At 40.0% G+C, this 27,000-nt stretch overlaps 2 protein-coding genes across 2 annotated transcripts in view; both read right to left on the minus strand.

Moving 5' to 3' along the window:
• The window catches only part of LOC311081537 (protein NLRC3-like), an 85,032-nt gene extending 67,125 nt beyond the window's left edge, over positions 1 to 17,907 (minus strand). Inside the window, exons 1-5 of the mRNA XM_084112082.1 lie at positions 16,087 to 17,907; positions 6,212 to 6,385; positions 5,931 to 6,104; positions 2,085 to 2,258; positions 1,078 to 1,230 (exon numbers count right to left, since the gene is read on the minus strand). Of these exons, the coding sequence (XP_083968208.1) occupies positions 1,078 to 1,230; positions 2,085 to 2,258; positions 5,931 to 6,104; positions 6,212 to 6,385; positions 16,087 to 17,873 (2,462 nt within the window). The 5' untranslated portion in view covers positions 17,874 to 17,907. The remainder of the gene's footprint in view (positions 1 to 1,077; positions 1,231 to 2,084; positions 2,259 to 5,930; positions 6,105 to 6,211; positions 6,386 to 16,086) is intronic.
• A 921-nt stretch (positions 17,908 to 18,828) lies between these two features.
• LOC311081373 (uncharacterized protein) overlaps positions 18,829 to 27,000 on the minus strand; it is a gene marked incomplete at its 3' end in the record, with an annotated part of 32,357 nt that continues 24,185 nt past the window's right edge. Inside the window, exon 3 of the mRNA XM_084111914.1 lies at positions 18,829 to 18,905. Within this exon, the coding sequence (XP_083968040.1) occupies positions 18,829 to 18,905 (77 nt within the window). The remainder of the gene's footprint in view (positions 18,906 to 27,000) is intronic.

Below are 27,000 nucleotides of genomic sequence, written 5' to 3' on the forward strand. Positions count from 1 at the left end.
CAACAAAAATGTATCCACTAACCATTCAAAAGAGTAAAATTATTCCTGCGTTTCGTTATTGCCAGTTTATCCGAACCTCGTATAAAGGATTGGCCCTCTTCTGAACGGAGGCGGAGAGCAGCAGCTCAATTGCATTTAAAGGGACACACAAAAAATGGCGAGTTTTTTTTCACACCCAAAAAGGGGCAAATTTGACAAGCTATAATAAATGTTCTGGGGGGTATTTTGAGCTGAAATTTCACAGACACATTCTGGGGATACCAAAGATTTATATTACATCTTGTAAAAAGTGGCATAATATGTCACAATTTAGCGATACTAAGTCTTAGATAAGGGGGGCCTGTCCGATCTCAGTTTCTGGAACAACCTGCTTCAAAGCTGGAACGGCATATCTTTTTTCTATAATGGCATTCCCGAATCGTCCATAGCTTTGGATCTATTTACTGATGCCGCTGCCTCTTAAGGGTCATCACATGCGGTCTTAATGCACATTAGACTTATGCGACTCTCCGAACTTAACCACATTATACATTACTCACATCCTCTTTCGTTAACACTAAAGATAACTTTGTTACTAGCAAGAGTAAGGTAAGTTCACCGCATATCATAAACCTTGCCTATAAAACCTCCTTAGGCAAGTATACTATCTATACAAACTCTGGTTTTGGTGGTAGTTTCCCTTTTCGTGACCTATGCGGTTTGATATCACGTCATTCATTAAACACTTCATTCATTGACCTCAAATCTAGCCAATAACCACTGGAAATATGGAGTATTTAAGCCCGGATAACACCCATTATAACGTTCGCAGAAACTGACGCTGGTCTTTCTGGTAGAACTACTTTTCCTGTGCGTTTACTGAAAATAATTGCACACCTTAGAATGTTCATCAACCAATCAGAATGAAGCATTCAACAGCCCCGTGGTATAACTAGAGCTAAACCTCTATAAATTCTCAATAAGAACTTTATGAAATGTAGTAAAATGTAGTAAAATGTAGTAACTGGTTTGTAATAAGTGTAGATTGTAATGCTGTGTTTTGAGATGTTTAATCAAAACTCTTCCTGCTCTACATACTTGAGTTTATCCAGTTTATCAGTGAGCAGCTTGACTCCTGAATCTCCTGGGTGATTGTAGCTCAGATCCAGCTCTCTCAGGTGTGAGGGGTTTGAACTCAGAGCTGAAGACACATAACCACAGCCTTCCTCTGTCACCATACAGCCAGACAATCTACAAAGACATACAGCAACAGTCCACATGACATTAGTTTGGCATTCACAAACTGCATAGTTTGTATTTTCAGCTGTTATTTTCTGTAGATTCTTTCTTAAAATTAACAAAAACATTAATTAGCATAGCATTAATTATGATCATGCTTTTCTCACGGTTGTCATAGAAGTCACACTACCAGAATTTCATATGAAGTCAAATTTTATCGCAATAGTCAATGATTGACCATTTTAATGTATTATTACATGTAATATTAGTGAACAAACATTTCAAATTTTGACCTAGGAGCAGAGGAATCTTTTCAAGGGTTCACAAAATGTGTCCCTGACAGCCTAATTGTGGCCAAAATCTTACAGTATGAACCAGGCTTTAGGAACAGTAAAGGTAAAGGACACCTAAGTAGTGAGTTTAGGTATAGGGGTGAAACCCTGAAGTGACATTTTTAATTTCTCTCACCATAATTATCTCATTAACTTCTACACTGCTTCATTACTTTTTTAACACTCTGAATGTGGATTATACAAACACTGAGCAGTGTACATTACTGGGGATTTTGATGCGAGGAATCATCCTGGATAAGATCGATGTTCAAGTAAGATTTTTGCACCAGAATGCAGGTAGCAAGGTCAAGCCCCAGAGATGATGTTAATTGGTGTGGTGATGAATATTGGTATTGAATGCATTATTTTTTGATTGCAAATGTAATTTGCAAAATGGTCAATTACATCCCTGCAAATGTTGTTTTTGTCTCTTGTTCTGGCATTCCTTTGAGAGCAGATTTGTTGACAAAATGTCATCATTATTTATTATGATAATATATTTTTATATTAATTGTTTAATGGAAAACCATTTACCTCAGTGTCTGTAGCTGACAGTTTGGACTCTTCAGTCCAACAGAAAGAAGCTTCACTCCAGAATCCTGCAGGTCATTGTTACTCAGGTCCAGCTCTCTCAGGGCAGTGTTTGAGGATTGAAGAACTGAAGACAAATTCTCACAACACTGAGCTGTGAGATTACAGCTATGTAACCTGTGTGGAGAACAAAACAACCAGCAATATTAATGTGTTTTTCATGTAGGGTTTATAACAGGGGTTCTCAACTCAGGCCCTTGAGATCCACTCTCTGGCAGAGTTTAGCTCAAACCCTTATCAAATACACCTGAACAAGCTAATCAAGGTCATCTGGATTACTAGAAAGTTGCAGTCAGGTGAGTCTGGTCAGGGTTGGAGTTAAACTCTGCAGGAAAGTGGATCTTGAGGGCCTGAGTTGAGAACCCTTGGTTTAGAGAAACTTGTTCATGCTTTCATCACCAGCAGGGTGGATTATTGTAATGGACTCCTCACTGGCCTTCCCAAAAAGACCATAAGACAGTTGCAGCTCATACAGAACGCTGCCGCCAGGATTCTGAGCAGAACCAGAACATATAAACATATCACACCAGTCCTCAGGTCTTTACACTGGCTCCCAGTTAGATTTAGGATTGATTTTAAAGTATTATTACTGGTATATAAATCATTCAATGGCCTAGGACCTCAATACATTGCAGATGTGCTGCACTGAATATAAACCCAACAGATCACTCAGATCATTAGGATCACACCAGCTAGAAACACCAGGGGTTCACTCTAAGCATGGCGAGTCTGCTTTTAGCTATTATGCTGGAACCAGCTTCCAGAAGAGATCAGATGTGCTCCTACAGTAGTCACATTCAAATCCAGACTCAAAACACTTCTGTTTAGCTGTGCATTTACTGAATGAGCAGAAAGTGATGCATAAGGATGTAGTGTAACAACAAATTATAATTTTTTCCAAAGTGTTGACAACTTAGTGTTAACTAATTATTGTTATAAACAGGTACTGGAGAATCAAAAACACGAAGCTGGTGTGCACATCCCAAACACCCAGATTGGGCTCAGGTGCAGGACAACTGAGTGATATAAACAAAAATAAAGAAGTGTGAAGTCCGCACACTGACGTTAACTGCTTCCAAATGGATTTTATTAAACAAGGCAACGTTTCGACCCTCAGGACCCTATTGCTCTATCATATTTTATCTTTCATTTAATAGCACAGCACATATTTAGAGCCGCTCCAGCAGGGCTCAGTGCTGAGGATTGGGTCAGTGGTTAGAATTTTTTGATACTAGTGACATATCACAATTCTCTATTCCAATTTTGATACCACATCAAAACTACTAGCCAAATAATGTAGATTTAAAACATTATTAAAGACAAGTAAGAAGTTCGTAATAAAATAAGAACAAATAATCAAATTAAAAATTGCACAAATATATACTATTCTGCCCTCGCATGTACGACGTCTGATTTGTACAGCTAGACAGATAGTTAACAGCAATGAAGAGAAACTCCAGAAGTCTTGTTGAGGATTGATGTTTTATCTTTTGTTCTCTTTTCTTCCTCAGTTTTATTTCTCAAGTTTTTTCCCCCCATTTAAGTCTGTAAGACTGAAAGAGTAAACAGAAAATAAACATTACAAAAGTGTAACGTCTGTTGTCTTTTTTACACAATCAAATATAAAATTACCCAGTAACTCAATATGGTTAAACAGTAGGCTATTCTCTATGTCAACACTTTACACAATAAACTACAGATGTTCTTACTGCATAGAAATTAAACAAACATCCTCAGTAACACCAAACTATCTGCTAGACTGTTACATGTATAATCTATATGAATCAACAGATGTAAATAAATCAACCAATTAATCTGAGGGGAAGCGCCGAGGCTCGTTGCTGAGCAGATAAATCAGTGAGTCAGAAAACAAAAGGCTTCAATCTAGAGCATATGCGATGAAACTGATAGTCACGAACGTAATAACACACATTACTTGATGTAGACATATACATCATACAGAAACCACAATTCTGACAAAAAAAATTACCGTATATACCCGACTATAAGACGACCCTGAATATAAGACGACCCCCCCATTTTCCAGACTTATTTTTGGGACAAAAAGAGATTTTTGTGGAAAAAAATCTGGTTTTCAACATAAAATAATTTTATTTGAAAATTGCAGTGATAATTCATTCTCTCTCTTCCAGTGCGCGCGCACCTTCTCTCTCTCTCTCTCTCTCTCTCTCTCTCTCTCTCTCTCTCTCTCTCTCTCTCTCTCTCTCTCTCTCTCTCTCTCTCTCTCTCTCTCTCTCTCTCTCTCTCTCTCTCTCTCTCTCTCTCTCTCTCTCTCTCTGCGTCTCGTGCGCGCACCTCTCTCTCTCTCTCGCTCGCTCTCTCTGCGTCTCGCGCAATTCAGTTAAACACAGATGTTGCTTCTCTAATTTTACATGCAAGTATAGCCGAAATCATTTGTCTTAATGGGTCGCGTTTCAGTCACTATTTCATATTTATTCCGTTGTTCTTTCTCCCTTTCCCCCCGTGATTTTGTCTATATCGCGAATATAAGACGACCCCCCATTTTTCAGCCTATTTTTAGGACAAAAACCTCGTCTTATATTCGGGTATATACGGTACTTGCAAACAAAGATTTGACGCAGACTCGTGGGTGATTTCAGCGCTGTTGCTCGGCTCGAACACTAAGTCCGTCACTAAAACGGGTCCGACTAGGAAACGAACTAAACGCCAAAGGGCGGAACATATACAATAGAACAAAGAAAGGCAACAAATTAAATAAACCGTTGTTTTAGGGTTTTTCAGGTAGGTCTAACAATAGTTTTCAGGTATATCATTTGATTAAAGTAATCAAATGTGAAATAATACTGCATATTCATCACTGTATAAATTAAATATCAATTAATATTTTATAAAGTTAAAAAGTTATTTAGTCAATAGCAGGGAGTGATTACTTTGTGTTTGTAGTTTGATTAACAGTCAGAAACATTAGTCTTTTATTAGGCCGCTGCTGACCGAATGCACATCCAATATAGCCTGCTGTACTGTATATGCGTTTTCTTTGATTACACATATTAAGATATAACCAACTATGTTTACTAGGATGTTTGCTAAGATGGATGTTTTACAGAATTTTATGTGAATTTGTCCATTCAAGCGCATGACATGAAAGAGAATTCAATTCAATTCACACACTGTCTGAGGCATTTTAAGGGCGCGCTTCGGATGTTTGCGATCATTAAATTCCTTGACCTGCAAATGTCCTGTAATAATGTGGGGAACCACTCCTTATACATAAATCATGTAACAGTTCATGTTTTACTTACTAATACGATTTAGTTTTTATCCAAATGACACGTGTGCTGAGTGAACGATCAGCAACCAAGAGCATACAACAGAAGTGCTCTGTCTCTCTCTCTCTCGCCAGTTAACGTTAGTAATACATGCTTCGTTTTACTTTCTTTGCCATTTATATATCCGACCAAACTACAAACTTTCCACTGATGTCTGTGAAAAAGGGATGCGCTCTAGAGATAGGCGTTACTATATTTTGTTAAATATTTCACTAATTAGATACATTACTTCATAGACTGTACCCAGAAAAGTGTTATATAAATGTAACAAATGAATTCTCCTTTATCCCCATTATACTCTCTGTTGTAACTAAAGACAAACTGAAGACAAACTCTCACAAGACTGAGCAGTGAAATTACACATGGGACACCTAAACAAGAAAATCACAATGTAATTGCATACAGAATAAATCTTAGCAGAGTGATTTTTACATAATTAATGCAAAATAAAATCAAATGTTAGTATTTGAATTCAGACCTCAGTGTCTGCAGCTGACAGTTTGGACTCTTCAGTCCATCAGAAAGAAGCTTCACTCCAGAATCCTGCAGGTCATTGTTACTCAGGTCCAGCTCTCTCAGGGCGGTGTTTGAGGACTGAAGAACTGAAGACAAACTCTCACAAGACTGAGCAGTGAAATTACACATGGGACACCTGAACAAGAAAAGCACAATGTAATTGCATACAGAATAAATCTTAGCAGAGTTATTTTTACATAATTAATGCAAAATAAAATCAAATGTTAGTATTTGAATTCAGACCTCAGTGTCTGTAGCTGACAGTTTGGACTCTTCAGTCCATCAGAAAGAAGCTTCACTCCTGAATCATGCAGGTCATTGTTACTCAGGTCCAGCTCTCTCAGGGCGGTGTTTGAGGATTGAAGAACTGAAGACAAACTCTCACAAGTTTGAACAGTGAGATTACAGCTATGTAACCTGTGTGGAGAACAAAACAAACAGCAATATTAATGTGTTTTTCATGTAGGGTTTATAACAGGGGTTCTCAACTCAGGCCCTTGAGATCCACTCTCTGGCAGAGTTTAGCTCAAACCCTTATCAAATACACCTGAACAAGCTAATCAAGGTCATCTGGATTACTAGAAAGTTGCAGTCAGGTGAGTCTGATCAGGGTTGGAGTTAAACTCTGCAGGAAAGTGGATCTTGACCCTTGGTTTAGAGCAGTGGTTCTCTATTCCAGTCCTCGTGACCCACTGCTCTGCACATTTTGTATGTCTCCCTTATTTAACACACCTGAACCAGATCATCAGCTCATTAGGAGAGACTCCATGAACTGATCTGTGTGTGTCAAATAAGAGAGACATACAAAATGTGCAGAGCAGTGGGTCACGAGGACTGGAATTGAGAACCACTGGTTTAGAGACACTTGTTCAAGCTTTCATCACCAGCAGGGTGGATTATTTTAATGGACTCCTCACTGGCCTTCCCAAAAAGACCATAAGACAGTGTCAGCTCATACAGAAAGCTGAGCAGAACCACAACATATGAGCACATCACACCAGTCCTCAGGTCTTTACACTGGCTCCCTTTAGGATTGAAGTATTATTACTGGTATATATATATTTATATTTATATATTTATATATCTCAATGGCCTAGGACCTCAATACATTGCAGATATGAATATAAACACTGAATATAAACCCAACAGATCACTCAGATCATTAGGATCACATCAGCTAGAAACACCAAGGGTTCACTCTAAGCATGGCGAGTCTGCTTTTAGCCATTATGCTGGAACCAGCTTCCAGAAGAGATCAGATGTGCTCCTACAGTAGTCACATTCAAATCCAGACTCAAAACACTTCTATTTAGCTGTGCATTTAATGAATGAGCACTGTACCACTGTTCGTCCGACTGTTTGTACTGTACTGCATTTTATTTTTTATTCTAAACTGTTTTAATTATTCTTATTTCTTTTGATTATTTTAATTATTCTATTTAAAGCACTTTGAATTACCATTGTGTATGAAATGTGCTATATAAATAAACTTACCTTGCCTATAATCTGAAGCACACATAGCACACATAAAATCCCCAGAGTAAAATTAGCACTGCTCAGTTTTCATATGTGTCCAAACTACAACTGACTTACAGCTACACAGCCTAAGATGAAATCAACTAAATATAAAATAAGACATTAAATCTCTCAACATCTCGCCAGAGGATGATTAAACATCCACTAACCAGGGGGATTTTAATTTTTTAACCATGACAATGACATATCCAGAGCCGGTCCTCCCTATATGCAAAGTACGCAGGTTGCCCGAAACACCAGTGGCCCCCTTGCTCTCAAAGATGATTTCATGACTAGGTGTTACGTTCTCCTCCCAGTCTAGGGGTCAGGAGGGAAAGTAACAAAGGAAAAAGATATGATAAAAAAAGGGTAACAAAGAGACGTAAAATTACGTGGAGAACACACTTCAGCCTCAGTCCCAGAGTGAAAGCAAACACAACGTCAACTACATTTCCCAGATAATCCAAAATGAGCAAAGCTAATAAGATTTTTATACAATACCTTTTAATTACCCACAGGTAGAGAAATCAACACTAGAAAGCAAACTTCTTAGCACTTCTCAATCACTTCTTAGCACTCAACAAATGAGTATAGGTCCACTCCTAACTCAAGGATAAGCACAGTTCTCACAAAAGTCTCAGTCTCAGTCTCAGTCTCAGTCTCAGTCTCAGTCTCAGTCTCAGTCTCAGTCTCAGTCTGGGGGAGAAGTGTTCCTCAGCACAGACTCCTCTGAGTGCTGCATTAATACTCTGCTCAGACTCAGGTTAATTACAATCAGCTGCAACTCGTTGTGAGCATGCCTGAGTGAGAGAGAGAGAGAGTGAGGGAGAGAAACAGAGCACAACACAAGCATTTTCTCACAACAGATTATATTAAAGACGCTGGGACGTAACACTAGGGCTCCACGATTAAGAAAACACCATTTCCTTTAAAGCAGTGCGCTGTCGCCCTTCCTACGTAACATCCAAATCAGTCAAATCATGTAACGTGACTGTCATACACATAACGTGGATGTCAGCAGTCGCTCGGACTTGCTACTTTGGGGGGGTTGAATCTTATATATTATAGTCTACATTTTTCAATTGTAGTCTTTTAAAGAGGCATCTAAAAAAAAACCTAATTGCATTCTAGGGTTGTCAAAAATATAGATTTTTCGATACGTATCGATACTGAAATATCTGAAACTCTTCCGCAGGATACACAAGACCAGCTGCGCCTTCTCGCTCTCTAATCTCTTCGACAGTAAGTTGACACACAAACCCGCCTCCCTTCACTCACTCGTTTCATTTGCTCTGGATGAATACCCAAAGTGCACACACATAAAGACATAACTTTGGAAAAGCACTAGCTACAGTGGCTGGTGAGAAAAAAAGTTAATGTCAAGCCCTGCATACTGAATGAAACTGAACGAACAGATTAAGAGGTTTTATTGTTTTTAAGGATGCACTGACAGGGCCCTCTGACAAGGTTTTGCTTAGGGCCCCCAGAAGTCTAAGCCCAGCACTGGAAATACATGAATTCACGTCTATTTGTGCTTGAATGGACACAGGCAAAAATATGTCAAAATTCCTGTCTCTGCGAGTGTCCTCAAAAACACGTCACTTACAGATGTGGCCATTAATAATGCGCACTTTTTCCCACAATATCATTCATGCCAAATGCTGCTGAATCCTTTTTTTAGAATTTAAATAAATGTGTTCACAGAATATCCACCAGATGGCGCATGGAACAACATAGCCTACTTTATCTACAGGCCAGACCAAATTGCAATTTGCAATTTGCAATTATTCGTCTTTGACCGATTGTTAAATATGCTTATAGATTATTACAGTACGTTGCATCAGTGTCTAATAAATTAACTGCAAATAATGTTGTCACTGTGGGAAAATCACACTAAAATAGGCCTATACAGTAGGCTGTCAACCATAGAATATGACGTGAAGTTTCTCCAAACACAATATTTTGTATGTAGGCTATCTATTAATCAACATTAATAACCATTATTACAATATCAAATGATATCAAATATTATATTTGTGATAATATCTTAATTTTTCATCTGTTGAGAGGTGATCCAAATATTCACGGCTTGAAACAGAATGAAAATGTATCAATAAATGACTGTGGCACAAACTGCCTTGAGATCAGGCTGAAATATTAGGCAGAGACTTCTGCGTTATCTTAAAAACTTTGTTCATTGTATTCATTGTATTTCTATATGTTGATGAATTGTATGTTAATGTAATTTGATAACAATAAATATACAAGGTAACACATAAAAGTTACAGGTGAACCTCACAGTTGCGAAAATTTCAATTGCAAATGTAGGCGACAGTATAGCCCTCGAAATTCTGGGTTCAGAAAACTTGCAAAATCGGATCATCTTAAACTACACTGAATGCCTTGTGAAAGAAAGGTGATAAAAGATGGACGTTCACACACATCAAACAAAAACTATCCCCTTCTTCTGTTAACCTCACGAGGACGCCGACACACTGAATCGTTCTTTGTTTAAATTAGTTCAAAGTTACTGTTAGATTTAATGTTAAATTTAGATTTAAATTACAGTGACAAACAATTAAAAGATAATTTAAAAGAATGAATACTCAGGCTTGCATGTAGATAAATGTAGTAGCTAAAAGTACAGGGTAATGCCACAAAACACAAAACAATCTGTACGCCTACATGTATGACCATTTTTAAAAATAAAAGCTTTATTGACATGACCATTTTATCGTATTTTTGCGTTCATTGAGTTAAACTAAAACCTTTTTATTTCTATTTATTTAGTTTTGCTGGGAAAATAAATATTAGACAGATTCTTCTTCTTCTTCAAAAAAGCTGAAATATAGGCCTTATTCTCTTAAATATTACAGATTAAAAAACAAAAGAAAACGTGCTGAGTTTCAGTTCAGTGTGTCGTGCTCCAAAGTAAACAGAGATAAAGTTATGCATGTATGACCATATCATATGTATGACCATAAATTACAGAGTAAGAGTTTACTCTCTTGGAAGGAAAAATAAATAGTGGTCGCGCCGCCGCCTCACACGCACACAGCAAAAATTCTTGAATTGCTACCTTGATATCGCAGCGTGTTCATTATTAAAATAAAATACAGTCAACCAAACATATAAGACGTTACACTGCTCAATTTGAATAGTCCGTATTTCTGACGTTTAGAATGACCACCGCCTCACTGCTGTTATATGGGAAAGATGATATTTTACGTCAATAATGCCAGTGAAGTACAAAGTTTATAGCCCAATGAGAAATGTTGGCTTTTTTCACTTTAAATTTATTTATTTTGCATTATTAAGCCTGGTTTTATTTTAAATAAATAAACCTGAATAGGCTATATATCCATAGAAGCTGGCATGGCGTTACATAAGAAAAGAGAGATATTATATTATAGCCTAAATATTATTAATATTATTATTATAAACTAGGCTACATTTAAAAAAAGTTTTTAAAAAAATAATACAGAAGGAACGCAAGAACAGAAACGTTCCTGGTTCTGCTCGGAGTGAACCAATGGAATTTATGTTTTAAAAAAGGTTACAATAGCTGAAGTATGATAAAATGGATAAAAACCTTTTCTTATAAAATAAAACAATGATAAATACACCAGCGTCACCTAGAAATACAATTTGCCCAAAGCCAGTCTAAAGAAGTTATATTTCATGTTTGAGAATGATCCAACAAATTCTGAGATTCCTCCGAGGATTTTCCTCTGACTATTCCCTTAAAAACAGTCCATTAGAGCCACAAAGTGACCCTTGGTAAGAAAATGATCAAAGGACTTGAGAAAGTGTCACGTTTTGTCATTGTCATGTTTCTGTGTCTTGTCATGTGATTCCCTGTTTGTCATGTGATCCTGCCATGTGTCTTGTCATTGGTTAAAGCGAGCAAGTTTCACATTAACATTAACATTTAATCATTTAGCAGACGCTTTTATCCAGAGCATCTTCTACATGAGAACAATAAAAGTAATCGAACCAACAAGAGGGCAACAGTTTCTAAGTGCTGTATCCCAGTTAGTCCAGCAAAGTGCAAGTTTTTTGTTGTTTTTTTAATAGAGAAACAATAGAATAGAAAAGCATAGAATAAAGTAATTAAGTGCTAGTATTAATCAGAATCAGAATCAGAATCAGAAATCATTTATTCGCCCTGAATGTTTATACAGACAAGGAATTTACTTTGGCAGGAGGGTGCATACATATAACATACAACATATACCATAAAATACAAAATATAGGAGCACAAAGGAGCACCAAGAAATACCTTTTAAGGCATTGATGCAATATGCAAGTGCAAACTGTAGCATTGAGTCAAAAAGTTTATAATTTAAGTCAGTGCAACATTTAAGGTCAGTGTCAATGAGGGATCCGTGCCTTATTGAAAAGGCCAGTGGCAGAAGGGAAAAAACTGTTCTTATGACGTGAGGTGCTTGTCCTAACGGCCCTCAGCCTTCTGCCAGAGGGGAGTAGCTGGAATAGGGAATTACCAGGGTGGGAGGGATCAGCCACAATCTTTCTCACACGCCTCAGCACCCTAGAGGAGTACAAGTCCCCAAGGGAGGGCAGATTGCAACCAATCACCCTCTCCGCAGAGCGGATGATACGCTGCAGCCTGCTCTTATCCTTGGCCGTGCAAGCAGCATACCAGATGGTGATGGAGGAAGTGAGAATGGACTCAATGATGGCTGTATAGAAGTGCACCATCACTGTCTTCGTGAGATTGAATTTCTTCAGTTGACGGAGAAAATACATACGCTGGAGGGCTTTCTTGGCTAGTATGCTGGTGTTCAGCTCCCACTTAAGGTTCTGGGACAGGGTAGTACCCAGGAGGCAGAAGGATTCCACAATGGTTACTTGGGAGCCGCTCAAATTGATGGAAGTAAGTGGGGGTGTGTTCCTTCTAAAATCCACAACCATCTCCACTGTCTTTAGAGCATTTAGCTCTAAGTTGTTCTGGCTACACCAGGACACCATGTTGTCAACTTCCCACCTATAGTCAGTCTCATCCCCGTTAGAGATGAGCCCAATGATGGTGGTATCATCCGCAAACTTCAAGACTTTGACGGACGGGTGACTGGAGGTGCAGCTGTTGGTGTATAGGGAGAAAAGCATAGGAGAGAGAACGCAGCCCTGTGGAGAGCCAGTGCTGATGGTACGGAGGTCCGACACATGTGACCCCAGCTTAACACACTGCTTTCTGTCAGAAAGAAAATCTGTAATCCACCTACAGGTGAAAACTGGTACATTAAGCTGTAAAAGTTTATCCTGAAGCAGGGCAGGGATGATGTTATTAAAAGCAGAGCTGAAGTCTACGAACAAGATCCTTGTGTAAGTAGCCGAAGAGTCCAGGTGCTGGAGGGTGAAATGTAGAGCCATGTTGACTACGTCTTCCACAGACCTATTTGCTCTGTAGGCAAACTGCAGAGGATCTAAGAGAGGGTCAGTGATTGATTTAAGATGGGCCAGCACCAGACGCTCGAAGGACTTCATTACCACAGAGGTCAGTGCGACGGGTCTGTAGTCGTTGTGTGCTGTAGGCCTTGGCTTTTTGGGCACAGGGATGATGATGGAAGACTTGAGACAGACTGGTACATGGCATGTTTCCAGGGAGGTGTTAAAGATGGTAGTGAATACAGGAGAAAGCTGGTCCGCACAGTACTTAAGAGTAGCTGGAGAAATGGAGTCAGGCCCAGCTGATTTCCGTGGGTTCTGCCTCTTAAAGAGTCTATTCACTTCACTCTCTTGAGTGGAGAGAGCCGACACTGTGGTGAGGGGTGGATCTGGTGAGGGTGAATGTAGACCAGGACAGTCCAGTTGTCTTTCAAATCTACAGTAAAACTCATTCAGGTCGTTGGCCAAGCGAGAGTCGTTAATGGTGCGGGGGGCTCTGGGCTTGTAGTTGGTAATCTGTTTAAGCCCCCTCCAGACAGAAGCCGAGTCGTCAGCAGAGAACTGTTGTTGAAGCCTCTCTGAGTACAGTCGCTTAGCCTCCTTCACAGCTTTTTCGAACCTGTTTTTCGACTCTCTAAAAATGACTCTGTCCCCACTCCTAAACGCTTCTTCTTTCTCCACCCTCAACCTTCTGAGTTTACTTGAGAACCAGGGCTTATCATTATTAAAAATCACCCTGGTGCGTGTTGGAATACAGCAGTCTTCGCAGAAGCTGATGTACGACGTTACTGCCTCTGTATGCTCATCCAGGCTGTTGGTAATAGCCCTGAACATGTCCCAGTCAGTAGAGTCCAAGCACGCCTGCAGGACTTCTAAGGCCTCACTGGTCCACCGTTTTGATGTTTTTACAGCAGGTTTACAGAGTTTTAATTTCGGCCTGTAAGCAGGATTCAGGTGAACCATGGCATGGTCAGAGTGACCCAGTGCTGCTCGTGGGACTGCATGGTAGGCTTTACTGACTGTAGTGTAGCAATGATCCAGAGTGTTATCTCCTCTTGTAGGGCATTTAATAAATTGACTATATTTGGGGAGATCATGACTGAGATTACCTTTATTAAAATCACCTACTACAATAACTAAGGAATCCGGGTTAGTTCGCTCCACGCTGAGTATCTGCTCAGCGAGTACGCGCTGAGCTTCATTAACGTTGGCACTCGGTGCTATATAAACACCAACCAAAATGAATGACGCAAACTCGCGAGGCGAATAAAAAGGTTTACAGTTTATAAAAAAAGATTCCAAGTCTGAGGAACAATATTGCTGAATCACTGTAATATCAACACACCAGCTACTGTTAATATAAAAACAAATACCTCCGCCTTTCGTCCTTCCAGAAAGAGCCGTAACCCGATCCGCTCTCAGCAACCTAAAGCCGGCCAGTTGTAACGAAGAATCCGTAATCAGATCGCCCAGCCAAGTCTCCGAGAAACATAGGACAGACGCTGTTAGAAAGTCTCTGTTTTTCACCATCAGCAGCTGGAGCTCATCCATTTTGTTGCACAATGAACGAACGTTCGAGAGGAAGATGATTGGTAGCACAGGGCGTTTTCCACGTCCGCGTAGCCGCACAAGAGCCCCCGCTCGCTTTCCCCTTTTACGCCGGCGTTCTCTTGCTTGTACACAGCCGAGCCTAGCTGTGGCTAGAATACCCACTAATTCTGTCATTGGAAGCAGGAAAATGGGGAATAAATCCACTGGAGTTGAATGCCTGATGTTTAAAAGTGCTTCTCTTGTGAGAGAGCGCCGAAGATCTTGACAAGACACTGAGTTAACAAACACCACAAAACAACATAAGACGCACCATCCGACCGTGGCTGCCATATGCGGCGCCATCTTGAATCTTTGGGTCAAGTGTTGATGAACAAGATACATCTTTTCAGCTTGAGTTGGGCAGGTCATTCCACCAGCTTGGAACAGTCCAGGTAAAGGTCTGTGAAAGTGATTTCGACTCTTTGGGATGGCACATAAAGGCACCGTTCACCCGAAAGCTTCTGGAGGGCACATAAGTCTGAAGTATTGAGTTTAGGTATAGGGGTGCAGAGCCAGTGGTTGTTCTATAGGCAAACATCAGTGTCTTGAATTTAATGCGAGGAGCTGTTGACAGCCAGTGCAAACTGATGAAGAGAGGCGTGACGGGCCCTCTGTTCGGCTAGTTAAAGACAATGCTTAAAGGGTTAGTTCACCCAAAAATGAAAATGATGTCATTAATGACTCACCCTCATGTCGTGCCCGTAAGACCTCCGTTCATCTTCGGAACACAGTTTAAGATATTTTAGATTTAGTCCGAGAGCTTTCTGTCCCTCCATTGAAAGTCAATGGACGGTATACTGTTTTATTTTTGGGTGAACTAACCCTTTAATGTGGCTTAATTAATTAAAATGTAATTAATTTAAATTTAAATATTTTAAAGATTTAACATACACCTTGTTAATAAATTATACTATTTACAGGCATGCAGATGCAGACACATTAAGCATTTTCTTTATAACAGCTTTCCATGCAGGAGAAAACAACATAAACATTGTGTCTTTCCACTCTGTTTATGTTGCCTATTTGTTGGAGTATTTTAACTTTTTAAATTTTAACCGCTGAGCTACATCTCACATAGGCTATTGCCTCCTGAAACGTTACAATTTCTCAATGTAAACAACATAACACATAACAGCCAGACAAAAAATAAAAATTTAAATGTTATTTTGACCTTTATTCTTATGAAAAAGAGGGAAGTCGATAATGTGTTTAAACGCTAAACAAGAGGCTAAGATTTAGAAATGATCATGTTTATCATCTGTGTGTTGATGCAAAAAAACTAGAAAGTAAATGTTGCATTTATAAATTGTGGGAATCCTGATTTTTTTTGCTGTTGATTATTTTTTCATGATATTTCTTTAGGAGGCACTGTCTACCTCGTCTGTTTAGAGGAAACACCACTGGTTCATTCATACTACAGTTCACACAGGGGAAAGAGTCTGCAAGCCATAGTTATGAGACATCTTTTCATACACACTTTTGAACACAGTGAATCAGCGAATGTGAAAGTAAAACCTGAGTATGTTGAGTTGACAGTGTGAACAACAAGATATTTCCAACTGTATGTTAACTTTTAATTGTTGTGTAATTGTGTAAATACTCACAGGGCTTTTCTGCAGCATCTCACAGCTGGAACGAGTCTCTTGTAGTCTGCTGGTGATGAAGTGAACCTCTTTGGGTTGAGCTCGTCCAGCACCTTCTCTGACGTCAGCAGTGTGTAGGCCAGCACTGTGCACATCGAAGAGGAGAGTTTTCTTCCTGGATGATCATCTGGACCGAGGTATCTCTGGATTTCCTCATATAATGAATTATCTTTGAGCTCAAGTAAGCAGTAAAATAGGTTGACTGAAGCTTCATCTGAGATGTTCCGAACAACCAAACGCATGTTCGGGTGTAGTTGTTGTTTAATGTATTCAGTTGTTTGTCTGATGCTCTCTGTGGTGTCTTCAGTGCCTGTGGTGTCTTCAGTGTCTGTGAACAGGCCTTTGAGCAGTTCCTGACTGGATTCCAGTGAAATGCCCATCAGAAACCGCAGGAAGAGGTCCAGATGTCCTCTCTTACTCTCCATGGCTTTACCAACAGCCTTCTGCAGTAGCTCATGTAATGTGATATCTCGTTTGGGCTCATCAAAGAAAAACTGAAGCTCCTGCATGTTCTTCTTCAGGTAACAGAGGAACACATGCACTGCAGCAAGAAACTCTTGAACACTCAGATGCACAAAGCAGAAGATCTTTGACTCACGAAGTCCGACTTTCTTCTTAAAGATCTCAGCGATCATTCCTGTGAACTCTGTCTTTTTACTCACATCAATACCACATGATTTCAGATCTTTCTCATAGAACACAACGCTTTCCTTCTTCAGCTGTTCAAACGCTAGCTTGGCCAACTTTAATATCATACCTCTATTTGATTGTAAGAGTGTTTCACAATCTCTCTCTTCTTCTTCATCATACTTCTGGTTCTTCATGTCCATCTGTATCTGCAGGAAGTGAATGTACATTTCAGTGAGTGTTGTGCTGATGTTCTCTGCATTGTTCTCGATGAGGATATCCTGAAGGACTGTGGCCGTGATCCAGCAGAACACGGGAATGTGGCACATGATGTAGAGACTACGAGACGTCTTAATGTGTGAGATGATTCTGGAGGCCGCAGTCTCATCTGTGATTCTCTTTCTGAAGTATTCCTCCTTCTGCTGGTCAGTGAATCCTCGCACCTCTGTGATCAAACCCACGTGCTGAGGAGGGATCTGATTGGCTGCTGCTGGTCGTGAGGTCACCCAGACGAGAGCTGACGGAAGCAGAGTCCCTTTGACCAGACTTGTAAACAGCACGTCTACTGATGATTGTTTCTTAACATTGTTTAATGATCTACTTTTAAAATTCAAAGGCAACTGACTCTCGTCAAGTCCATCAAATATAAATGCTAGCTTGCGTTCCTTATATAACTTTGATTTCTCCAGGTCCTTCAGGTCCTCCAGGTCAGGATAAAATTCCAGCAGAAGCTCATGGAGACTAAACTCTTTATTTTCCATCAAGTTAATCTCTCTGAATGGAAGCAGGAACACACAGTCTATATCCTGATTGGCTTTTCCTTCTGCCCAGTCCAGGATGAACTTGTGCACAGAGACAGTTTTTCCAACGCCAGCGATGCCCTTTGTCAGCACAATCTTCTCCTCATTGTTTTTCTTCAATTCAGTAAATATATCATTGCATTTGATGGGTTTGTCCTGTGTTTGTTTGTTCTTGAAAGCATCATCCATCTTCATAACCTCATGTTCCTGATTGACATCTGCCATATCTCCCTCTGTGATGAACAGTTCTGTGTAAACAGCTTTGAGATCTGCTTCATTTTCCTCTTTGCCCTCAAATATACGTTCTGCTTTCTTCTTCATTTTGGCTTTGTGGTTTTTCAAAAACTTCTGCAAATTCTCTGTATTAAAAATAATGTAAGCAAATTAAATTACAGGAAAAAAGAGTTTTATTTTTAAGCCACACTTTTTATTAGGTGCCTTTACTATGTGCTAACATTTAATACAAGTCTATGGATTTACTGTGTGACTACACTTTGTTCTGGATCATTCCCACATTTCTGCTAATGAGCTGAGTTATGGGTTTGGTTAAAGGATTAGTTCACCTCAAAATTGAAAATTGTGTCATCATTTACTCACCCTCAAGTTGTTTTAAACCTGTATGAATTTCTTTCTTCTGCTGAACACAAAGAAAGATATTTTTAAGAATGTCGGTAAACAGACAGACTTGGGTCCCATTGACTTCCATAGTAGGAAAAAAATACTATGGAAGTCAATGGGACGCAAGTTACAGACATTCTTCAAAATATCTTTCTTTGTGTTCAGCAGAAGAGAGAAATTCATACAGGTTTGAAACAACTTGAGGGTGATTATATGATGACACAATTTTAAACTTTGAGGTGAACTAATCCTTTAAGGGTTAGGATTATAGGGGTCAGAGTTAGCTTCTGGGTCAAGGGTTGGGCTACAGTTAGGGCTAAAGTTAACTGTAACTACAAATGTTAATTAAATGCATATACTTTAAATGTAATTGCACTACAGAGGCTGTTGAATGCCTGATTGGCTGACAAACTTTCTAAGGTGTGCAAATATTGTCCAGGAAATGCACAGCTAAAGTAGTTCTAGGCAGGTCTAGACACACACACACACACACACACACACACACACACACACACACACACACACACACACACACACACACACATGCAGATGTGACCCACGACTTTATCAAAAATAGTTTTACTTTACAACTGAAAAGCTACATGACATTTCTCTGAATTCATAAATACATCCAACATGTGTAAATCGTTTAAGACCTCTATAATGAAGAAATGATGGTTGTACCTCGTTCTAACTGTTTCTCTGGTTTCTCCTTCGTTAAGGTTTTTTGTGGCTCTGTGAGAAAAGAGAAAATGAGTACATTTATACAAAGGAAAGAGACAATAGATACTATTACACAGAAGAATAAAGTGACAAGTACCTAAAGGATTGCTGAACAATATGGCTACACACTAAACTTCCTTAAGAACAGGATTCACAACTACGGAGCATTATTTCATACATGATTGTTCATAAGCAGTCTGTCTCAGAAAGCACAGTTATTGTATCTTTTTAATGTCTTTTAGTGTCAATTTATTATATTATATTTTCTGTCATGAGTCAGGTCACCTCCTCCCTTTCTCTATTCTTTCTCACACACACACACACACACACACACACGCACACACGCACACACGCTCGCACACATACACATTCACACACGCGCATCAGATTCATCCTTACTCTCTCTCTCTCTCTCTCTCTCCACCCGCACCTGTTAGTCATCGCAATCAGTGCTCGCACTGATTTGCGATGACACCTGTTTCCATTTTCTCCCTAATGCGCTCTCTTTATCTAGTGTTTGTTCTAGCAGTCATTTGTCGGATTATTGTTTCATGTCATGCGTTTACACGGCTGCTCTCTTCAAGAATATTGGAAGAAACTCACCATTGTCCTGTCTGTCCGGTACGTCTGTGTCACCTGTTCTGTCTGTTCAGCTCAACCAACTTCACTGTGAATCCAGAGCCCAGTTTCTACCACGTGAGCCTCTTTGCATACTATGACTGAGATTCCACCTGCTCTGTGATCTCCTATCCTACGGCTGACCCGATAGAGTACTCTTCAAGACGACAACGAGTTTCTATATTTATATTTATGTTCCTGCTCACTTCCTGCTCAGCTACTGTTCGGACGCTCTTGCTTACTGCTCCGCACTTTGTTCTATCGCTTTTACATTTTATCTCCTATTTTATTTCCTTTATTTTATTTTATTTCCTTTTATCACCTAATTTTAACTTCAGCAAACAGCACAGTGCTTAGACGACAAAGTTTGGATTACTACAAAAACGCTTAATTCTTTTACCCGACCAGCCTACATTCCAGGAAAGGAAAACACAACTGCCTCAAGGATAAGAGAAAATGCCTCTTCTGGAATCTACTTGCTGCACCAACTGCCACAGACTTTTACAAAGGATTGCAGTTCTTGAAACAAAGTTACTTACGGGACCACCAAACCAGACGGAGCACACAACAGAGCTTCGTCATGGACACCCTCAGCATACCGGTGAGTCCCATGAAACTAGTGCTCCTCGACAGGTAGAGAAACAAGCCGATCGACTTACTAATCGATGGCACAAACAGGGAGCTAGACCCAAAGGCACTCGAGACATCAGATTGTCACGAGCATCATATATTGCCACAGTAGCATCCTCTACCCCAGATACAGCTCTGACAAGGATTGCAAACACTGGTCTCCTACCACCGCCTATACATCTTGAGAACAGATTTGAAGTACTAATGAATGTAAATGAGGAATCCCCAAATGTGATGAATGTTATCGAACACAGACCGAATGGGCCAGTAGCTAACACTGATGCTAACTGGCGCTCAAGGTCGAGCAGACAGCGGCACTCAGCTCAGAGCGCAGCCGAGCCCAGGACTCTGATAGTGGGGGACTCCATAATCAGAAACAATAGCGGCAGGGATACAACTACGTGCTGCCTTCCACAAGCAACAACTTCTGATATAAACAGGGAACTTCAGAACATTCTGATGAAACATAAGACTGCAAATCGACTCATCATACATGTGGGGAAGAATGATATTCATAAAGAGCAGTCAGAACTCCTTAAGAAGGATTTCAATGAACTTTTTGAAACACTTAAAAGACTGAAAGTTCAAACATTCATCAGTGGACCTCTCCCAGCAAGAGGAACAAACAGGTTTTCACGGTTGCTTGGGCTTAATACATGGCTGCAAAAAACCTGCAATATAAAAGGAGTGAACTTCATTGACAATTTCAATCTTTTCTGGAGTCAGAGACAACTTTTTCATCGGGATGGCCATCACCCAAACAAACTTGGTTCAAGAGTGTTAAAGGACAATATCTACTTCTCCCTCAATCATCCTTCAGCAGTGTGTGCCAATCCACTCAATCTGAACGGCACACACACACCTGGACACAGTATGAATGACCACAGGACTTCACTTCAGCAGCAAAATGGACATGATAACACCACTCCGCCACAACAACCTCTGCTCACGGACACAATCTCAGCTGAGCCCTGCTCACAGAGCTCACCACAGACAGACATATCAGAACTGCTTGAAGATTCATCATCCAAGGACGACTTCCTGGAAAACAGCCAGGGAAGCCAGGACAGCATATCACAGCCTCCGATAACACCAGAGCAACAGCCCCTTTCACCAGACACTTTCTCTCTCTCCCCAGCATCAGCATCGCCACTTCTGTGCTTCTCACAGAAAATGGAAGAACTGGTGCATGCTGGAACCAGACTATCCCACTCTTTTGCTGCGAGCCCCCAGATACCAACCAAAAAAAGACAGGCACCATTACCACCCAAGCCTGCGGGCCCAGCTCGCCCTCCCCCTCCTCCTGTGAGAGCTCTTCGGCCTCTGCCACAACGCCAGGGCCCACACCCTCCTCCATCTGCTCGAGGTGAACCAAAAACAACTGATACCAGCTCTCAGTGATATGTGTCGGGTCCCCGTTTTGATAACAGTAACTTTCTCAAATGTTTACAGAACAAACGGGAACCCAGTGTGCCTGTATCTTCCTCTATTGCTGTTCTATTACAAGATAGAAAGTCTAAGGCCTTCAATAGCCGTACAGCAAACCTAACTAATCTGGTGCCTTTTACACGTCAAACTACTATTGCTGTGGGGAAAAGTAAGACTGTTAAGTTAGCACTCCTTAACATCCGCTCACTTAAAAATAAATCACTTCCAGTCAACGACTTAATAACCACAAACAATCTGGATTTTATGCTTCTGAATGAAATCTGGCTAGAAGCCAGCTGCAGTGCAACAATCCTCAATGAAGCAGCCCCTCCTAACTTTACTTTTATGAGTGTCTGCAGAGCTGTTAAGAGAGGTGGGGGTCTAGCTGCTCTTTTTAAAGATATCTATCAATGTAAGCAAATATCATTTGGGAATTACTTGTCTTTTGAATATCTGGGTATTGTGTTAAAAGGTGCTCCACGCATTTTACTTATCATTATTTACAGGCCTCCAAAATACTCTCCAGCCTTTGCTGAGGACTTTACAGAACTGTTATCAACAATTACCTCAGAGTTTGACTGTTTTGCCATTGCTGGCGATTTTAACATCCACATAGATAATGCAGAAACCAATATGGCAAAAGAAATCAATACTGTTTTAAAAACTTTTGATCTGACTCAGCATGTACATGGACCCACACACAATCGTGGACACACTCTAGATTTACTTATCAATAAGGGTCTAAACATTTCATTGATTGTTATTAAGGATGTAGCACTGTCCGATCATTTCTGTATTTTCTTTGATATATTGATCTCTCCTGCCACTGAAGTTAGATCTGTGTCTGTCAAGAAGAGATGCTTAAATGAGAACACTAGTGTACTATTTATGAAGGCTATATCCTTAACACCAAGCATATCTGCAGACTCTGTTGATTTTCTCCTTGATTCCTTTAACTCAAAAGTTAAAACTGTAATTGATGATATTGCTCCTGTTAAAGTCAGGAAGAAGAGTGGCAGACAAAAAGCACCTTGGAGAAACTCAACAGCAGTGCAAAATATGAAAAGACAATGCAGAAAAGTAGAGCGCATGTGGCGGAAGACAAAACTTGTAGTCCATTATAACATCTACAAAGACTGCATCCATGCTTTTAATATGGAACTAGGCAAAGCTAGACAGACTTTCTTCTCAAATATTATAAACAGTAATTTAAACAACACACGCACTCTTTTTGCTACTGTAGAGAGACTGACAAACCCCCCAAGCCAGATTCCCAGTGAAATGCTCTCAGACAACAAGTGCAGTGAGTTTGCCTCTTACTTCTCTGAGAAAATCAATAATATCAGAAAGGTGATCAGCACATCCTTGAGTTGCCCTGGGGTTAGACAGACCATCAAACCACCTGAGAAAGTAGTTACTATGTCTGACTTCAAAGAAATTGATGGCAAAATTTTGGAAGAAACTGTACAGCACCTTAAAACATCAACCTGTGCTCTTGACACACTTCCCACATCATTTTTCAAAAGTGTGTTAAACAGTTTAGAAGCAGATCTTCTAGAAGTGGTAAATGCCTCACTTCTCTCTGGGAGTTTTCCAAACTCCCTGAAAACTGCAGTTGTCAAGCCCCTCCTGAAAAAGAGCAATCTGGATAAGACCATATTAAGCAACTATAGGCCGATCTCGAATCTTCCTTTCATAGGCAAGATCATTGAAAAAGTTGTCTTCAATCAGCTGAACAAATTCTTATGCTCGAATGGATACTTTGACAATTTTCAATCTGGTTTCCGACCGCACCACAGCACAGAGACAGCGCTCATAAAGATAATAAACGATATTCGCTTAAATACTGATTCAGGCAAATTATCAGTGCTGGTACTACTCGACCTCAGTGCTGCATTTGACACTGTCGATCATAACATACTTCTTGACAGGCTGGAAAACTGGGTGGGGCTTTCTGGGATAGTCCTAAAATGGTTCAGGTCATACTTAGATGGGAGAGGTTATTATGTGAGTATAGGAGATCATAAGTCTGAGTGGACATCCATGACATGCGGAGTCCCTCAAGGCTCAATTCTTGCGCCACTCCTGTTCAACCTGTATATGCTCCCAATGAGCCAAATAATGAGAAAGAACCAAATTGCTTTCCACAGCTATGCAGACGACACACAGATCTACTTAGCCCTATCGCCTAACGATTACAGCCCCATTGACTCCCTGTGCCAATGCATCGATGAAGTCAACAGTTGGATGTGTCAAAACTTTCTTCAGTTAAACAAAGACAAGACTGAAGTCATTGCGTTTGGAAACAAAGATGAAGTTCTCAAGGTGAACGCATACCTTCACTCTAGGGGTCAAACTAAACTAAACATCAAGTCAGGAATCTAGGTGTGACACTAGAGTCAGACCTTAGTTTCAGTAGTCATGTCAAAGCAATAACTAAATCAGCATACTATCATCTAAAAAATATTGCAAGAATTAGATGCTTTGTTTCCAGACAAGACTTAGAGAAACTTGTGCATGCTTTCATCACCAGCAGGGTGGATTATTGTAATGGACTCCTCACTGGCCTTCCCAAAAAAACCATAAGACAGTTGCAGCTCATACAGAACGCTGCCGCCAGGATTCTGAGCAGAACCAGAAAATATGAACATATCACACCAGTCCTCAGGTCTTTACACTGGCTCCCAGTTAAATTTAGGATTGATTTTAAAGTATTATTACTGGTATATAAATCATTCAATGGCCTAGGACCTCAATACATTGCAGATATGCTCACAGAATATAAACCCAACAGATCACTCAGATCATAGCTATTATGCCAGCCGCAGCTGGAACCAGCTTCCAGAGGAGATCAGACGTGCTCCTACAGTCACATTCACATCCAGAATCAAAACACTTCTGTTTAGCTGTGCATTTACTGAATGAGCACTGTGCCAATGTTCGTCCGACTGTTTGTACTGTACTGTACTGTATTTTATTTTTTTCTAAACTGTTTTAATTATTCTTATTTCTTTTTATTTTAATTTCTTCTATGTAAAGCACTTTGAATTGCCACTGTGTATGAAATGTGCTATATAAATAAACTTGCCTTGCCTTGCCTTGCCTTCTCACCAGCTCTGTGTGTTTCAACGACAGACTGCCTTGTTTCTTGTATAAACCTGCTCCGTGAGCATCTTCAACAGACTGCCTTATTTCTTGTATAAATTAAAGACTGTTGAAATTGAGAACCTCTGCTTCTGGATCTTTCCTTTAAGTGTGACATTTTCATTATATGAATTGTATTATAGTCATTATTATATATATCTACTGTATTACCATGTCCTGCAGTGTTTAAGCTGTAGTTGATGATCACTGGGCCTGTGATGGTGTTTCCAGTGAGTACACATCAACACTGCTAGTAGTGATTATGATATAGCATGTGTCAAAAATGATTTATGTCCTCCCACACGGCCCAAACACGTCGTGCCCACCTACGACCTTGCACCTTTGACCCTGGGATCCTCTGGGACCATTTATGCCCTTTTTATGAGTGGTGTATATTTGGGATACCTCTGTTGATTAATGTCCCATGGTATGCTCTAGGGTCTAATATGTCCGTTTGATCAATTTAGAAGATTTAGACTATTGAATCACACACACACACACACACACAGTAATTATTGTAATTATGCATAATTTAACTACATGTAACGTGTAACAAGGACACTGTAAAATAAAGGGCTGCCGACAAAATTTAAAAAATGAAGAGACTACATGAGTAAGAAGAGAAGGAAGAGAAGAAGCGAGACAAATGAGAGAAAAGAAAAGATAAGCTAACAAACAAGGCAAAATCAGAAGAAATGAAACAAGAAAGGATGAAATTAGAAAAGACTAAATGAGAAGAAAATATATAAGACAAGAAGAGATGAAAATGAGAAGAGGAGAGAGTGAATGTGAGGAGTGGAAGGCTTCACACTAACTAAAGTTGAAAAACATTCTGTTATTTTAAAAGTGTATAAATGAAATGAATATATCACTCAATATAAAAATAAATATCTTGCTAAGTTTAGTGAAACAATTTAAACAGTTATTTATGGCTATTTTGAATAAATAAAACATCTTGCATTTTCAGCGAGATAAAGAGCTTATAGCATTGGAAATGTGTTTTAAAGCTGAAAATCTCCTGAGAGTTTCTTAGAGAGATAGAGAGACAGAGACACAGGTGTGAGATCACCGCACAGAACATACTCCTATGGGGAAACACTGCGCTCCCCACATCAGTTTTCTAATGACACACACTCTGCAGTCTTTGGATGCCCTGCGGTTGTAAACTGCTTCAATATAATTGCAAAACAAAGCAAATTTGCAAATGGAGTGAATTTCTCTCTCTCTCTCTCTCTCTCTCTCTCTCTCTCTCTCTCTCTCTCTCTCTCTGTGTCTCTGTGCGGCATGTGCGGAGTGAGTGTTGCGGGGAGCGTGTGAGTGAGAACGCTTATGTGGTGAGAGTGAGCTTTTTGTCTCCTTTATTCCTGTTTTTCCCCACACTGTCTTTTTATAAGTGTTTAGGTGTTGATTGTTTTTAAATATTGGTATAGGTTTGTAGAGGGAATAGTGTTTGTGTTAAGTATAAAGTAAGAGGACGGCGTCGGCCGGCGTTGGCCGGGTGGCTATGGCAGCGGCGGCGGTACCCGGTCAAAGTTTTGACCAAATTTCACGAAGGAATGGCGTTAAAGTACTGCCTGCTTTTAATTGTTCGGTGGAAGACTGTGCTTTGGCTGTTGGGAAGGCTGTCGGTTATGAGAGCAGTATCTCTGCATCCCGAATGAATAGCGCTGTTGTTGTTTTTTTGGACGCCATAGAAAAAGTGAATAGTGTTGTTCAGAGTGGAATTGTGATCCAAGATACGCTAGTTTCTGTTGTACCGTTGATTCAACCCGCAAAAAGAATTATCCTCTCAAACGTGCTGCCTTTCATTAAGGACGAGTTGTTAACAAAAGAGTTGGCTAGGCATGGCAAAATAATGTTGCAAATGAAAAAAATACCGCTTGGTTGCAAATCTCCATTGCTCAAGCATGTTGTTTGTTTTAGACGCCAAGTATTTATGATTTTAAACAGTGGCGAAGATGACATGAATGTTGCGTTCAAGTTTCGAATTGATGGATTTGATTATGTTATTTTTGCATCTTCTGATACAATGAAGTGTTTTGAGTGTGGCAAAGAAGGTCACACCAAACGAGTGTGTCCTGGGAGGGCTGAAGGTGCGGGTGCTGGCTTGTTGACAGATGAAATTGCCGGTAGCAGTAACGTTAATGTGGAGCAGACTAGCGCTGACAATGTAACGATGAATGCACGAAAAGAGGGGGGTGATACCAACAGGACTGTTGATGTTAGAGGGGTTGAGCGTGAGGAAAGTAGGGATGCTGTTTCAGGAGGTGTTGAAAGTACAGAAAAT

The sequence above is a fragment of the Abramis brama genome (assembly GCF_963993115.1).
Source record: "Abramis brama genome assembly, chromosome: 4".
In the NCBI taxonomy this organism is placed as follows: domain Eukaryota; kingdom Metazoa; phylum Chordata; class Actinopteri; order Cypriniformes; family Leuciscidae; genus Abramis; species Abramis brama.